Genomic DNA, 17,741 nt, shown 5'->3' with positions numbered 1-17,741 from the left:
CATGTCTTTTCCTAAATTTTGTGAATAGAGAAACTAAGACTGAGAACATTTAAAGAAAACATTACTTGACCTGAAACCGTGAGTTCTTGACTTGCTCTTCCAATAAAATTATTTAACACTTAAAGATCTTTAACTTTTAGAAGGGATTCTGTTCGGTTGGGCCAACTACTATTTCCTTATATTCTTTCACCTCTTTATTTTTTGTGGTCATGACTTGTATGTTTTCACAATGCAGAATGCGAGGCGTAGAGGAGTTGGAAATTAAAGCATCATTTTGTGGTCTGTACAATAAGCGGCAAAAGGATTTGTCCCATAGCCATTGACCTATTCCATTCTGTCCTAAAAATCAGAGGGCAGAGGTAAAGCTGAAGGAACGTGCGTTTTCATTCCTTAGTTAGAATTCCTGGGGTCATAAGAGGAAATGCAAGTTGTCTAACGTTCAGGTACGCTTTGGCCTTGGAAACTTCACAAATTTCTCAATCTTTACAATCTGAATGAGTAGATTATGTTCTGCCTCCCTTCCCCCCCAGCCTCACCAAATCGTAAGACATTTGAGAAGCATGATTTAGAACACTTAAGATTAGAAAAAGAAGCAGCCGTTCTTTTTAGCAGTTGAACAGTGGGGTGGTGGGGTTTTTTTACAAACATATTATGTAAAGGACATGGTACTAATTACTCATACATATTACATTTTCAACATTAATTTCAGTCAGTGTATTTTTTGCCAGAAGCTAAGGGCATGTTCTTTCTATGGTTTCATTTGTCTTTTAGTTGTTGATTAAATTGTGAAAGTCTATAAAAATGAAAAAAGTTATTACTTAAAGTTGTTTCTTTAAGGCTGTTTCTACAGTACTATTCTTGACTGTGTAATAATCATAATAAACATGTTTTATGGAAGTGGGTATATCTTACTTTGTCAGGATGAGAAAATAAGATGCCAGGAACTCTTGTCTCTCCTTTATTACCACAGTCTTTAAGAAAAGAGCAGCAAAAGTTGTTGGGTTTGTGTTAATTTCCTTATTCTATTCCTTACTTATTTTTTATTTATTTCAAAACTACTTTGAAGGGGGTTGTATTTTGATATTAGAGACACATTGGTTTAATAATAATTCTCATCTAATTCTGCATAATAACTGTGTATGTCTAAAATGAAAAGTTGTGTAGACCCCTAAGTTATTGACCTACATAATAATGCTTTTCTTTCAGATCCTGTTTGACCAAACCCAAAGATCGATTAAAGCACAGCTTCAGACTTTTGTTAAAGAGTAAGTTAGTTTGCCCTTATAATGGGAAAATTATAGGTAAAGTAGAATTTATAAACACCTGATTTGAGTGCGTTGGTGAAACATTTTTCCTTAAAATGGCCAGCCGTAAATTCAGAATTGCATATTAAAGCTTGTCAAAAATCAGTGAGGCTTTAGATCCAGCTGTAGGAATGTTGAAACATCTTCATTTACATGTTGTCCTTTGTCTAAACTTAGGGGAAACGGGTGCTTACCAAAGCTTTTCCCCAGTAAGCATGAGATGCATTTATTTAATTTTTCAATTTTTTCCTTTCCTCGGAAGAGAAAGACTGAGGAGGCTTCTATCATATTTAGTATGATTTCTACTTGATCAAAGAATTTATTTAAGAATATGAAATGAAAGAAATTAGCTGTAACAGTCATGAGCATCGTCTGTCTAGTATATCTTTAAACACTTTTTTAATGCTTTGGAATTCATTTGTTATCTGTCTTTCCTTTTGCTTTAGAGATATTAGGAAATTTAAAGATGCAAAGAAACAGTTTGAAAAAGTTAGTGAAGAAAAAGAGAATGCTCTAGTAAAAAATGCCCAAGTTCAAAGAAATAAGCAACACGAAGTAGAGGAAGCAACCAATATTTTGACTGCAACACGGAAATGTTTTCGACACATAGCTCTGGATTATGTTCTTCAGGTAAGTGCAGCAATAAAAATTATTTTTCTTAAATCATATATATATGTGTGTGTTTATAGTTAGTGATCTGTCCTTTCAAAGTTCTTATTGTAAGCTGCTTAGAAGCTGTGGAGATTCAGTGAAAAAGGAATAACTTCAAGTGATTTCTTAATGAAATCTGAGTAAAATTAATTTACTTGATGCATTGTTATTGCTTAATGATTCAGTATTCAGTGCAGTTGCTGTAATGATACAGTTGAATTTTCAATTTGAACATTAATTTTGAAAAAGCAGTATTTGCCTGATACTTGCCTATATGTATTTAATGAATTGGCTGTGCTGTAGTTCCTTATATATTTGAAGTAAAAACTGTAACCTAGCCTAGGAAATACAAATTACCTGAATAATTCTGATATAGGATGTTGGCTACTACTACAATTTCAGCTGTTTGCTTTGGGTTTTATTTAACAAATTCTACTTGTCTAGAAGCCTCTGTGTTTGGCATTGTGCCATAGGGAAAATCAAGAACATAACTACTCTTTCTTTTTAGTGCGGATCTCTATAGCTATAGAGTGTTGAGAGGTGTTCTTTGTCCTACTACTTTGAATCCTGTGATATAATACATTTTCTGTTGATACTTAAGATTCATCTGTCTCATAGTTACCCACAACTACAGCAAAACAGGATTATTGCAACTCAGATGGTACGGGGACGTGGGGGCTCCTAAATGGGTCTGGGGTTCCCCTGTGATCAAACACAGAACAACCCTTTAAAATTATGTTAGTTTTATATCGGATGCTAACATCTTGATTTGTGACAGTTCAGTCAGTTATTTAAAGCTTAATTAACTGTTCTTTAAATTGCATGTATTACCTGTAAAATTGAAATGGAATTGATCTGATCAGCCCAGGCACGTGCAAGGATATGGTGGTCAGCATTCAGCACTGAACTCATGCCTTTTGAACACTAAGGACAAAGTTCACTTTGATATTTAAAAAGACATATGAATTATGTACCACTTGATTATTTATATGAACATCAAATAGTAGCGAGGGGGAAGGTGGGCAGTCATTACTGCAGGTCAGTTCCTTGCATGTGCATTGAACTGCAGATAGTTTGCCTCCTGGAATTCGTGTGTTCGAAGTATTGAGCAGTTCCTGTAATAAAGATGCATTTAAAGTAACAGGGAAAAGTTTCAGCATCTTTTAATTTATGCTGGCAGAAATGAATTCAGCTTTAGGAATTCTTTCTACTTGGGTGACTTTTCTTCTGGAAAAGTGACTCCATGACTATAGTCTTTATAGCTATTTTGGCTTTAAACTGTATTTCAAAACCTTTATTTTCCTTTTATTTTTTTTTTTTGCCATGCAAGTTGAGGGTTTGTTCTATCTAAGCAAATCTAAATTATTTTTGCTGCAGGAGGTTTTCCAAAATACTGAGTATTTAAGTGTAGAAGTACAATCTGGTTTTGATTATAGCTTCAGTAAGTTTATTTCTTTTGCTGGGGTTTTAAACTGACATAGAGGTGTTAAATTACAAAATCATGCATGTTTCTGTTAAATGGGGCTTTTGAAGTAAAATCTGTAGTTCTGACTTAAAGATTAGGGGACAAAGAGGATAGAGGAAGTAGGTGAATGTGAAAAATAAGTTATTTTTTCTATATGAAGTGAAATTCTTTGAGTTGTAGGGCAACACCATTGGTCAGTGACTTCAAGTAGTTTAGAAGTGCAAATATGTATGAAAAGTTACTTATCGAAGCTATTATGATTGTGCTTGTTTCAGAGGCTGGTGCTAGATCCCAGTTTTGGGACACTGCAGACATCAGCCCAAGGGGAAAAATAAACATGCTGCCATCCCTTGGGAGGAGACAGCAGTGGTGCTGAGTGCAGCTTTTTTACAAAGTTGGTGGGTTAGCTCGTGCTGTCAGAAAGGGTATTTTAAACGTGTTGAACTCAGTCTCCTGAAAATGGGTACCAACTTTCCTTGCTTTAAATGTGTATTATATTATTTTTAGCTAACATGTGATGTCTTATATTTTCCCTTCTAATAAAGTTGTGAGCATGACTGTGAAATTCTAGCTTTGCAAGCTTTTTCTGATTACATCACTTCAATATCATGACAAAGCTAGCACGCATCTTTTAAAAGTTCTTTGTGAAGTCTGATATTGAGTTATGTTCCTCCAGTGTTTTATGCTTTGATATGATTAGTTGGAAGTAATTTGAAGTTTACTTCTGTGCGGAAAATTTGCAAGTAGAATAAGTTGCTTGTTTGTTTTTTCTAGATCAATGTTCTTCAGTCTAAAAGGAGAGCAGAAATCTTAAAATCGGTAAGATATACTTTATTTTATCTATAGAAAATATTTAAATACACCTGAAATTAAACATGTGACTGCAAAGCAGTATGTTAAAAATTTAGTCCTTTTACCCATCAAAACATTTGGTGATATTCAGTTTGGCCTTTAGTATAACTGGGTATAGATGCTTAAGTTTTTGGCAATCCTTTTGGTTCAGATTTGGACACTTTAAGGTTTTCACTGCTGTTGACTCTTTGGTATGTGTTTCATGGTTAAAATTGAACTTTGTCTGCCAAGACTTCTGCTGTTTGGGTTCTGCTATATTGAACAATAAGTACTTCTTATAATCTATTCTAAGATGGATTCAGCTCTTTCCACAAAAATGGTATTTTTAATGTAAATAGCATATTGTAATAGCAAATATACAATATACTTTAGTATGGTATCTGCTAAAGTAATACACAGCTATATCTGCATGCCAGTTTGCTTCTGATTCTATTCCCTTTGCTGCTTCATATTATCTTCGTAAAAAGTTTACTGAAGTAGAGACTGCCAAATTAAATGGTGCTTTGCTTTCACAGGTCTAAAGTTGCACTCCCATAACTTCCTTAATTCCTTTAAATAGCAAAAACTTAAGTTGAATCGCAGTTTTATAGTTGCTTACCATTTTGTCCTGTATCTTCCCAACTTTTCTTTTTTAAGACTGGACAGTCTTCTCGGCTATTTTCATTTTGGTTTGGATCATTAGTAAATATATTCTGTAGCTCCTCTCTCTTTTGTGTCCTAGTTAAACAGGAGATAAGTTTCAGGTGACATGAAATAGAAGTAATTTTCTGCCCTTACATAGATTTGCCTTGTTAATGGGTTTAATACTGTTAACTAATTTCTGAGATTTTTGGCTTGGTTTTCTGCTGCCTTTTACCTTGCATGTTTATAGAAGACATTGGAAGCTCTATGAGATATTGATGTAAAATTGGCAGGACACGAGAGCAGAAATTAACCCTGGAATTGTATTTGAAGTTTGTTCATGTGAATTAGTTAAATGGTATATTTGTGTGATATCTGATAAATATTTATCCTTTTTAAAAAAAATTTACTTTTTTCTTCTAGATGTTATCGTTTATGTATGCTCATCTGGCATTTTTCCATCAAGGCTATGACCTTTTTAGTGAACTTGAGCCCTACATGAAAGACCTTGGTGCACAGGTAACAAATTACTTTAAAAATTTATAACTATATGCTGGAATGGATGGAAAACTGATCTATGTGCACATACCAGATAAATTGTCAATTTATTTAACAAAAAGGGAACTGTAGTGTGATAAAGGCAAAGCATAAAAATACACTGTAAATGGTTTGAATGAAAATAGTTAGAAACTGAAAGTTGTTTGCTAAAATTAATACTACCTTTAGGATTTACATACTTAAACATAGCCATGTAGTGCCATTTGAGGTATTGTGTGGTATTCAGGACACTGGATTATTTTGTTTTAATTTTTGTATATGGCCCATGTTATAAACATTTAACAACAAAAAATTGATCAGGATTTTTCCTTTTACTTCTATACATTATTTACTGTATAAATTATGCAGTGTACCAAAAATAAAATTGATTTTTAGCAGCTTTGACCGTAAAACAGAGTTTTAATAAGTTCTACAAAAATGAGTTCATACATTGAATCCTTCTTGCCCAGTTTCATTGTTTAAGTTTAAGAATACACAATTGCAACTTCTGGGTTTTCATTGAGGGATTCATGAAAAGGTTAGGTGGACCACACTGCACACCAGAGACATTGGAAAAGGTTATGCAAAATAGATTAAGAACATACAATATTCAACTGAAGATCTGTCTGTGGTGTGGGAAGAAGACCCTGCAGTGGCTTGACTTGTTTTCAGTGCAAGTTGCAGGGGCCTGGAAATACTTGTACAATGTTTTGGGGTTTTTTTTTGCCTCTTTTAAGGACTTGCAATGACTGCACTGATGTAAAACCCTCTATTGCCACTTCCCAACCTGATCCACAAAGCAAAGCCAACCCAAATTCCAAGTGTCTATCCAGATAAAAAAGCAAATAAGTAACAGCAAACACTTATTTGCATTCATCTCAAGTAGATATGTCATTCAGTGTCTAATTGTTCAGAGCTGGTTATTCCTGCCATAGTGCTGTTGTCATCTATGCCCCTCAACTTGTTTCTGTGTCTGTGTAGTGAAGCAGATTGGGAACCGTAGAAAATAACTCCAACAATCAAATGTCTAAATTGTTATTTTTTCTGTTAGACTAGTCCGCAGTCAGGGTACTGGGGGTTTTAATTACTTGTACAAACACATGTCAGGGAGGTGCGTGCTTGTGTGTGTGGTGGTGGAGCTGAGATGAGAGACAGGCTGCTTGAGCTGGCACTGCCGTCAAGGGGAGTGACTGTACAGCTACAGCCCTGTTTGAAGTAATAGCAGCACTTGAAAGGTTCAGGTGCACATGATTCTGTCCTTAGTTTTGCCTTTTGTTCTTTTAAATCCTTCCATTTTGGATTGCAGTTGTTGAACTGTAGCATTTTGATAGTATGGAGTGTGTGTCCTGTACCTCTGCAGAAAAGGGGATGGGGAAAGGAGAAAAGAACTATGGAGTTGGTAGTGGTTTATGCTACCAGCTAGGCTTAATGTTTCCATGCCATTGAGATTCCTTGAGCAAGGAACACAAGGTTATTTTTGAATGGCTGGTCATCCTTTTGCTTGATCTGGTAAGGAGCATTGTGTAACATTCATTTTTGTGCTGGTATCTTAGCAACTGAAGGAGTTAAATTTAGAAAATCCGAAGCTGTGAATGTTTAAAATATATTGCATTTGGAGCAAAGACAGACTGAAGACCCTAAAGTTGTACAGCTTGCTGAATTATTCTTTAGTGGCAGACCTTGGCATTTAAGTAGTGGATATTTTTCTAGACAGAAGTGGACTTGTAGCTAGCTTATGAAAAGTTTAACTGTTAATGGCTTTGCAGTTTGTATTAGTTGAAGCTTCTGCCTTTAACAGGTCAGAGAGAAGGTATGTTGTGACATAACAAAACAGGGATTTGCTAGATTTTTTTCTGAAAATATGATCAGATTCTTTCTTTTGGCAAGTGAGTTTTCATTCCCAGGTAAATTTTGTGAATGACCTTAATTACAAGGCTTAACAGCAGCTGGAGTATTAAAAGTGAAGTGATTTTTAATATTATATTTAGGATTTTTAATTCTTTTGTTTTGCATTTTCAAAATAACTGGTTTACATGACAGAATAGGATTGAGCAATTTGCTTTCTGGATAATTTTAGGTCAGGGTACAGTTACTTGTGAATCAGATCATTGTAGGGGAATCTTTAATGGCACACAAGCATAATTATAAGCTTTTGTGTGGAAATTATGGTGTTTGGCACTCTTCAGGTGAAATGTGGTATTAGTTTAAAAGGAAAACCTACTTGAATTGTCATTCCAAGATGACTATTCAAAAAGCTAAACATTTTAGTCTGGTTTAATTCTCTACAGAATACAATTTATAGCACTATATTTATAAAAATACATTTACCAGTAAATGCAGTATTTTGAAAAACCTAATTTTTTGAAGACTATCCAGTAGTGGTATAATGACTGGGGTTTTGATAGTTTAATTGTGTGGCCACAATTCTTGATTGTTGTATGCTGTTGGTATTTTTTGTTTAAGACCATTTATATGCTGCTCACCTGAGTGAAAAGAAGAAATTCTGGTCTGAGCTTGGGAACTGGAATGATGCAATGTTGTCTTGATAGTAAAAAAGTAAATGATGAAATGAATGGCTGTTAAGAACTTTGTTATGTTGTGGTAAATGTATCCTCAAACACTTATCTTAAATATAAATTAGAGGTAATTGCCCTAATCTGAATGTGGCTACCTTTTGTTTTGTCTAGCAGGGTAGGAGGATGAATTTCTTGAGACCCATGTGCAGATTACTGAATCTGAGATTTTAGTAAGAAACTTGATTCCTATAAAGTCTGGAGCAGCCCTTGGACCAGTTCTCATCTTTATCACAGAAGAACAGGTTTCCTGGTGTTCTTGGTGCAAAACAGTCTTTGAGCACCAAGGCAGCCTAGTCTGTTTAGAGGCTCCTCTATCATTTTTCAGACATATAGCTACATAAATATGATGTCTGGACACTCCAGCCTTTAATGTGTTCATGTTCACAAATACCTGTAAGGTGTGAAAGTGCTGGTATAGCAGTTTCAGCCATGGAAGAAGCCAGAGAGAGAAGAGTTAAGAAAAGTAACAGTATAGAATTGGATCCAGATGTCCCAGCTATCTGATGGCTCCTTAATGTTTGGAGACTGACTAGCACAATGGTGTAAGAGCCAGTTAGTGTCCCTTTTTTCTCTCATTTGTATCACTTCAAGCAGGGAAATACAATACAGGAAAATGACCAGAGTTGGCAGGGATTCTCACTTGTGGTTATGAGAGTGGGTGGAGGCCATTCTATCTGTGTGCGAATTAGAGTTCTGTTAGTCATACTGTGCCCTCTGCCACGTGACTGACTTCAGCTGGAAAAGTGGTGTTGCACACTGTTCCTGGCTGTCTTGTTTTAGGGCTGGAGTAGAACGAGGTCTGTCCCACAGATGTAAAGCTGCAGGCTGTACTGCTGTCTTCAGTATTGCATCTGCATCGTTATGGAGTAAAATGCTGTGACTGGGGTTAATGGCAGGCTTGTATTACAGGCTAGATAAAGGAGGAGTTCATCAGATTCCATAGCACGTCACATAAGTACCAAGTTAACAGGTCTTTCAGGCAGCATCTGCTCCTCCACCATATTTCTTAAACATCAAAGTCTGATGTCCTCCCCACCCACCCCCCCAAAAAAAAACACCAACAAAAACAACCAAACACCCCCCCCAAAAAAAAAAAAACAAACAAAAAACACCAAAACCAACCAACCAAAAAAAACCCCAAAACCAACAGAACAACAAAACAACAGGAGAAAAAAAAAAAAAAAAAAAAAAAAACACAAACCCCCCTTACTGTCTTACAGGATATCTTAAATTTCCTGCCTCTTTTTTCCTTCTGGTTTCAAAAGAAAAAGGTTTACATAGTGCTGTAGACATGCTCGCAGCAAGCTTTTTGGTAGTGTCTTTTTTTATTATCACAGACTTTGTAAGGATGCTAACTTAAATCCTCTCTATTGTGATAGTCTCTCTTCTTTGCAAAATCATATTATTGTTATTTCTGAAAACTAGAAACAGTTTGAATGCTTCTGCCTACGATTTCAAGGAATCTTGCTCAAATACTGCTGGGTGACTGGATGAAAACTATCAATACGAAAGCCTGGTTGAGGGAGGCAGTTCCCCCCTCTTTGTGGGGGGGAAAAATCACTCGCATTCGCTCCTTCTGGTTTTTGCTGCTAATGCCAGTGCTGCTGCATAGGCCGGTCGGCCAGCAAGAGCAGCTAAAGCATGAGTCATTCTCTTCAGAGACTGAACACCAATGCGGTATAGAGTCGCATATGCTTGGCACCATGCTCTTCTTTGAAACATTCCATCTAAGGCTTACAAGAAATGTACACCTTTTGTAGAGGTTAATTCAGGATGGTAGTGCAGTGCTTTAAACAAGGCTTCAGTGGTTATTCAAGGTAAACACTTTGTGACCAGAGAAGTAATTATATTATGCAAATAAAACAAAAGTCATGCAATGTCTAGACGTAATGTGTTCTTTTTTGTCAGCATTATGAAATCTACTGAGCCAAATTTCTCTTGAAATCTAAAGGTCCAATTTTCTGTTTCTCTTTACAGCTGGATCAGTTGGCTGTAGATGCTGCAAAGGAGAAGAGAGATATGGAGCAAAAGCACTCCACTATTCAACAAAAGGTACTTGAGAGAATGTAAAAGGCAGACTGCACACACATTTCTATATCTTTAGCATCTCTCCCCACCAGTGCATCTCTGCATCGGAACTGTGAGGGATGGTATATTTAGTGCAGAGAAATAGACTTACGCATTGCTAATTGTAGGGCTGGGTTGCAGATTATTTGTTTTGTATTACAGAACATAATATTATGTTTAGTTTTGACTGAAACATAAATAGAACAGTAGAATTTTTGTATCCTGGTACTCTTTAACATTTCATTAGAACTCTTAATTCCTATTGCATCTTGGATTCAATATAGTTGTAAAAGTTGCTGTCTTGCCCTCCTGTGTGTCTGTAGAAGAGATCTATAAGCTGAACAGTCTTACAGTCATATGTATCACTTTATGGACTGTGCCAAATAGGAGTGCAGCACTTTGAGGTAGTGTGGCAGCTGCTATTACATATAAAGAGCAAAGGTAAACTTTTGTAAAGGCTGTCTAATGTATGATGTTCAACTGTACGCAAATATGAAAATGATAACATTAAATTGCTGTTTTGGGAAGACTTGTATGTGCAATAATTCTTATTTTTGCTTGTTGAGAAAAATGTAGATAATTCATGTTGTGGGGGGAATGACTTCTGTTGTTTGGATGTTTCAGAAGCTCTAGATCAGTATTGGTTTTGCAGGTATAATGCTAGAAGTTAAAAATATTTCCACTGAACTCTCCGCTAGTGAGCTAATACTGCAGGTACTTTTGAAAGGGATTAGATACCAGTTTAAAGGTAATGCAACACTTCTTACTCTCATTCAAATACATTCTGTATCTGTTCAGGTGGCATAAATTTAAAAAAAAAAAAGCCTAATGTAAATGAAAACTGATGAGTGACTAAAGTCAGGAATGAAAGCATGCTAAGATTTAATTTAGGTAGCCTTAGTAGAAGTTAATATTAATACTAATGGGAAAAGGTAACATTTTTGGCTGCTGAAAATGTTTTTGTCACTTCATCCTGTCATTCCCACAGGAGTTGGTGGGAAGCATTAGGGTTGCTGTAACTGAAATTGAGCAGACACGATGATGGGTTTTAGGGCAGTGCTGATGTGCTGTGTTTGGAGGCAGGCAGGTGATAACTACAGGCAAGGAAGGGGAAGCAATAGGGGAAATGGGAAAGAGATGGAACTTGAGAATTAACATTGAAGTTGAAATTTTAATTTGTTTTGGCTCAATAGGGCTAGTTTCTGAAGTGGACAGTAGTTGAGGGCTTTACTGTTAGAGAACAGTGGTGCTTGGTGAAGGATGTAAGTTAGGGACAATTATCTTTTAATTGGCTATAGAAACAACAACTTGTTACCACGAATTATGGTCATTGCTGTTGCCATTGGTGTTTACAGTTTTGTTTTGTTTTTTTTAAATGCTGCTTAAGGCTGCTTTCCAGGTAAACTATTTCTAATAGTATCAATGATTATTGAAACTTTTAAGCTTCATGAAACTTGATGAGCTGTATCTGTGTGTAATATAAATATTCTTGGTTTCTAGTACAAATCGCAATCACAGTGAGGTTATATATTATTCCTTATTTTAACTGAATGGCAATTTTATGCTGTCTCTAAAATATAATCGGGGCAGTCAGGTTGTATTGTATGTTGTTCTCTAAAGTTGTATATGTTGTCTTCTGTCCTTATCCGTGAAGTCAATGTATTTTTGTGATGATGGTGATAAAGCCTAGATTAATGCATCTAGGCTTTGGAGGGCCTGCTTTATTAGAGATTGCTCTTATAGCTTGTCAAATAATTTTCTTGGTTTTTTACGCAGTTTGTGTTGTCTGTTTGTTATTTGTCTCCTCCTGCGTGCTTTTTCCCAACCTTCCCACTGTTTGCTTCCAGTTCAGGATTTCAGAATCTTGAACTGCATTAGACCTTGGATCTTGTTCTTTATATCATTATTTGTCATCTGATCAACCTGACCAGAATGGCAACCTTGTTCTTCTCTGTTCTGTTCTCATGGCTTGTCATGTTGCTTTCCACTGGGCTGCCTTTTAGGCATATGTTCCCAAATCTTCCAGTGCCCAATCCTTCCACTTTTGTATAACTACTAAAACTTCTGCTTCTTGTGCTTAATATTCCATGAGGTATATATGCATTTAATATACTGAAGTTTTAATCTAATGCTTCAGAATGATGCCTTTTCTTCATTGTGTGGATAAAGAACAGTTCCTTTTCTGAAATGTATAGGTAAGTGCACATATGCACACACCTACCCACCCACTACCCGTGTTTGCATATATGTGCATATGCATGCAGATTGATTGCACTAATTAAATAACTCATCTCACTTTTCTTTATAATCATCATCCTATTGAATATGGCTGTTGTCTGAGAGGCTAATACGAAAGTTATAGAAGGGCTTGATCATCGCTATAGCTTGATTTCTATTTTACAAGAACTGATGTCTGATTTATTTTAACTCTGGTGCTCTATTTATTCAGCAAATATGCAGGAAACGATTTTTTTAGTGTAAGAAGGTTTTTTTTCTGTATTAATCTGGAGCAACACATACTATGAATTAATATAGAAATGCCATGATCATTCTGGGAACTTTTTGCAGTTTATTTTTATAGGGAAAGATTAATATCAAAAGAGTGGTGTCACAGTGTCAGTATCACATAAGACTTGTAACTCTTGTTTTCTGACAAATTTGCAGCCCATTGCTGTATAGTAAAAAATTGTTGGACCTGTAAACAGAATCACAGCTTTTCGGTTTTGTGACAGAGCTAATATTTTGCTTTCAAATGAGGGGAAATGATACAGGAAAAACCTTTGCATTGAACTTCAAATACTTTTTGTTGTATTCAAATCCCTTTTTCATTTAAAAAAAAAAAAAATCTACGCCCGAAGGACTGCTCAGGAAACAGCTGGAGTGAGAATGATTTGAAAATTTTTAACATCTTGAGTAAACAAGGTGATAGGAAACCAGATGCTACCAGAGTCATAAAGCAGGCATAAACCAGAGCTGCTGTTGAGAAGTAATGCAAACTAATTCCTGTCTCAAAACAAAGATGTGCCAGTATTTCAAATGACTTGTATGCTCAATGACTATCTTGCCTTCTCTTACTTTGTCTTGGACTGTAAACCTTGTTACTTGTTGTGTCTGTTGTTTTAAGCCTTTCCTCAAGGGACTTTCAGCTTAAGCATGACAAACAGCTCTTTTGCCCATGGGGTGAGAATGGAAGCAACTTTCTAAATGGGGGGGGGGGTTGCACAATTAGTGTCTTCTGGTTAGTATATGCTGGAGTAACTTTTCAGATTAGTGTGTTCTTGGGTACTTATGCTCCCCCTTTTACTGCCTTTTTCAAGACTTCAAAAATTCTGCTTCTCTAAAGTAAAAAAACCATACTGAATACATATTCAATGTTAAAATGCAGCTACTCACACTCCCCAAGATTTGCTGCTAAAATGGCATAAATAGCTTTCATGACCTGATAGCAATCTTCATACTGAAAGTAAATCAAAAACTGCTGTTGAAAAATATGGGGGTTTGTTCTGGTAACAAGAAAATTATATGTAGAGAAACAGAAAAAATGCAAGCTATGAAATGAATCCAGTACTTGTGATAAATTGATAAGTTTGTATGAAAACGCATTCACTGAAACACTGTCAAGGATAGTAAGTATTCTGTGACCCACCAAATTAGTATGAATTGTGAAAAGGAAAGTTGTTTTTCCATTGCCATCTTGTTTGCTAACCCTCATGGACATTTAAAGAAAAAAGAGGAGAAAAAAAAAAAAAAAAGGCATGAAAGCATGCTGTACACTTGACTTATGTAACCCACTTCCACATGTTTCTCTTCCAGTACCTGGCCAACCTTGAAAAATGTGTACCTGAATAGAAGCTGTAGATGTTCCTTCAAATCTGAATGAAATCTGCAATATAGCACTTCAGTGTAACTTTCATAATAGTGACTTAATTTTTGTAGTTCTGATTAGGTGAAATGTACTTTAGTCTTAACTGACACCTAATTAGTACATAAAAGATGTTTAAAATTCAGTCTTTATCAGTCACGTGTTGGCTTAAAGAATACAAAATTCTGAATCACATAAAGTGACTGGGTTTATTAACATGTGATTCTCCTATGCAGGACACTGGAAAGATACAGATATATTTCTCTCCACCCCCTGATTATTTGTTTGTGATTCACTAAACTTCCATGAGCCAAGATAAAAATAAACTGTAATGTGACTGCTTCTCTCCTATTCTTTAATTGTAAAATAGCAGAGACTATAAGATCAGACACGCCTTATCTAGTTCTGTTTTCAACTTTTATCCTTTTAATTGAAACAAAGTGTGTTTTTTGTTTGTTCATCTTTTTCCTGACCATAACTTTATCAATGAAATTTTATGGATAAAGCATATGGAAGCTTTACTCCCTTGCCCCTGAGTTGGTAGTCTGCTATGTATAGTTAGGAAAATATTAAACATTTGTCTGTATACTGTTATGTCTTTATCTGCTCTAGAAAGGCGCAAGTCAATCCGGGAAGCCATTAAAAATGACACTAAGTGCACTTCATGAAGAAGGCTCAGTATTTTAGACAATTTGGACTGAGTTTGTAGTGTGATAAATGATCCAAAGTAGTCTTCATGTCATGCCTGTATATGTCTTCAACGTGTAAAAAGAAAAGACAGTTGCGTTTTCTGCGGCAGTTCTCCAAACCTGGAGGAAAATGTGATTACATAGTAGTTTGGACAGAAAAGACCGAGGGAATAGATGTTGTCTTTCATGAGACAAGGAGTTGCAGGCATCACTGAGGCAGGAAGATGCAAATCTTTAGCAGGTTTCATTATGTTTGGGAGCTGGTAAGTTAGAGTAACTTATCAGGTTTTGGGGGGGGGGGGGAATGTGACATCAGCACGTCTTAAGTTTGTGCTTACAGGGGTTTTCTCTATTTTTTTTTTGTTGTTGTTGGAGGCGATAAGAAAAAACAAAAGCCTTTTGACACTTTGAGAATATTTGTGTACGTTATAAGCTTTGAAATACTAAGTTAAAATTGTACTGTGATATTTGGCTGTTTGTGCTTGAACGAAGTCTTTAACATTCAGCATGCTCTGATCTAGACAACAGGCAGAAAATCGAAGTATTAAATGCTGAATATTAAATGCACAAACTTGTGATTTTTTTAGAAGCGTTTATTTGCAAATAATATGTTTATTCAGATCAGTATGTGGTAGTGATACAATAGTTCATTTTCCTTTGGAACTCTTATTTTGCACTGATCTTCTGCCAGTGAATTAATACAAATCTAGATTTAACATTTCAAATATAGTTAATCTATTCAGATTGGTAATAGTTGAAAACATTGTAATTTCATGGAATTTGGTGCTGTGCTAACCTGGGAGTGTAAAGGGCCCATTTTGATATTTGTAACCACTTCACTGTCTTGTTTAACTTGGATTGGACCATACCATCTGCATGTATAAGAGTAAACAGTGTGTGTAGCAGAAAAGTTGTGTGCAGGCTGGAATATTATGTAGGGCTAATGGTATTGGTTTTGAAGTGATTTCTTTTTTATCGCTTTTTTCCCATATATGTAGAAAAATTCCTAAGGAGCAAATTACAAAACAGATTTATTAAGGTAGTAGTCACACAAAGTTGATGTTTACAATTTACAAAAAGTACCTGCTGAAGGTATGGGAGAGTGACATTATGAAATGTCCCCTAGTTAAGGGGAAGAAGTCATGTGTTGCTAGTCTACTTTAAGGATTTATTTTACCAACAGTGGAATTAAATAATAGCATGCATATTGTTTTGATCTCTGGACATAGATGTCATTCCATGTGTGCTTTCTCATGCACCCCTAGTAGCCGTTAGCCTCCTTGGGAAGACTCCATGCTGTTTCAGAGGAGATATGAAAGCAAATAATCACCACACATTACGACTTGGTCTGCTCTACCTTTGCTGGAGATGTGAAGCAGTTAACCTTTATAAAACTTGTAAAGCTGTTATTAACTGTTATAAGCTGTTACTATTTGTTATTAGATTGGTTGAAAAGTATATTTCCTTGACCTACTTCTAGCTTCATGTTCTTGTCAAAGATCATAAAGTAAAAATGACTGCTGAGTTCTTGTCATCATTGCAGCACCGATACTACTTTAATTTAGAGATAACTGATAGCATCATCTTTATTTGATTACTTGTCTTCTAAGTTCTGATCTGGGTCACTTGTCAAGATGACAGAGCTGAAGGAAACTCTAAAGCACAACTGGCTTTATACAGTTGTCTGCAACAGGCTGCCCTTGCTTTTCAGTTTGACTCCTAACTCCCATTGCTCCTTTTTCTCTACCTCACTCTCCCCTTTCTTTGAAATATATGTGAGACCATTTGAGTGGACAGTTGAAGCATCAGATGCTCTGTCAGTAATGTTTGCCTTCTACTTGGCCATAGGGGTCACCAGTACCTGAGCAAGAAATTCCCCTTGTGTGCAGGTAAAGTAAAAATCTTCAGCATTCTGATCTCCTAAAAATGCTTTTTAAAAAAAATTGTCAGGAGCTGAGAGTCATGGCTTGACTAATAAGTGTTGCAGGCAAAACATTATTCCTAAATGTTTACTCTTTTTGACATTAATACTGCCCGTATTTGAAGTTTCGTTTGAAACTGCAATGTCCTTTTCTTGTCTTGTTCCTTTGTACTAGGATTATTCCAGTGATGATACTAAACTAGAGTACAATGTAGATGCAGCCAATGGTATTGTTATGGAAGGTTATCTATTTAAGCGAGCCAGCAATGCCTTCAAGACTTGGAACAGGTAATTATTCAGAACTTCTATTTACTAGCTTATTAAGATACTATTTGTTAAGCTAAACTCTAATCTGATTATAACCTGTGCAACTCACTGATTCCACAGTTTTGACAGAACGCTCGGACAACTCCATTAATTAACATAGAGATGGCACTTCAAAGCCATTTTTACCTTATTTCCTGTCCTAGTTGTTTGCAAGCCTTTTTCTTATATTCTTATATCTTAGCCTGGAGAAGTCCTATGTATGGAAAACTTGCTTTGTTGTGTTCAGTCTGGCTCTGTAATTGCATTTTGGCCTTACTTTGGGGTTAAAACAGAGCAATCCTTATGACTGTGTACAGTAAGCTATGTAAATGTATGTGCTGGGAAAATAAGTGTTAGAGGACAAAGTAAAATGGAAGTTGGAAGCAGGGAAGCATAGCGAAGGACTCAAGTACTCAAGGACTTTAGTTGTTTTTCCTGAAAGATAAGCATGGAATTGTTATCCTTTACAATTCCTGTCCTGTGCAGTGACTTCTGCTTAGTAGTTTTGTTGGTCCTGTTGGGAATTCAAAATATATTTAGTTATGTGTATTTAACAATGTGTATTTTACTATTGTTTAAATATTTTTTTCTGAACAGGTTATCTTTTGCATTTCCAAGGGTGTACGCTGTTTTCAAGGAAATATTATATATGCTGTAGCATTTACAGTGTAGTTTGATACCGTTCTTGAATTTTAAAGTGAAGTTGTTGACTCTTTTTACTATCTTATACTCTGCAAATGTTGCAGCAGTGCTTCTGTTTAAACTATACAAAGTGTTTCAAAGGCCAGAATGTGCGTTTGGATATGTGGTCCCTTACAACCTTAATTATTCTATAGTTCCTTGAGCATCTTTGGAACATCACAAGTCTATAATAAATTGGGATTGCTTCA

The 17,741-nt window shown here is 35.8% G+C and overlaps 1 protein-coding gene across 1 annotated transcript in view; it reads left to right on the top strand.

The window, feature by feature from the left end:
• The window catches only part of ACAP2 (ArfGAP with coiled-coil, ankyrin repeat and PH domains 2), a 65,338-nt gene that overhangs the window by 25,174 nt on the left and 22,423 nt on the right, over positions 1 to 17,741 (top strand). The window contains exons 5-10 of the mRNA XM_082487032.1: positions 1,207 to 1,265; positions 1,751 to 1,934; positions 4,195 to 4,239; positions 5,317 to 5,412; positions 9,984 to 10,058; positions 16,721 to 16,833. Of these exons, the coding sequence (XP_082343158.1) occupies positions 1,207 to 1,265; positions 1,751 to 1,934; positions 4,195 to 4,239; positions 5,317 to 5,412; positions 9,984 to 10,058; positions 16,721 to 16,833 (572 nt within the window). The remainder of the gene's footprint in view (positions 1 to 1,206; positions 1,266 to 1,750; positions 1,935 to 4,194; positions 4,240 to 5,316; positions 5,413 to 9,983; positions 10,059 to 16,720; positions 16,834 to 17,741) is intronic.

The sequence above is a fragment of the Vanellus vanellus genome (assembly GCF_965231255.1).
Source record: "Vanellus vanellus genome assembly, chromosome: 8".
Lineage (NCBI taxonomy): Eukaryota > Metazoa > Chordata > Aves > Charadriiformes > Charadriidae > Vanellus > Vanellus vanellus.
This window is presented reverse-complemented; position numbering and strand designations above follow the sequence as displayed.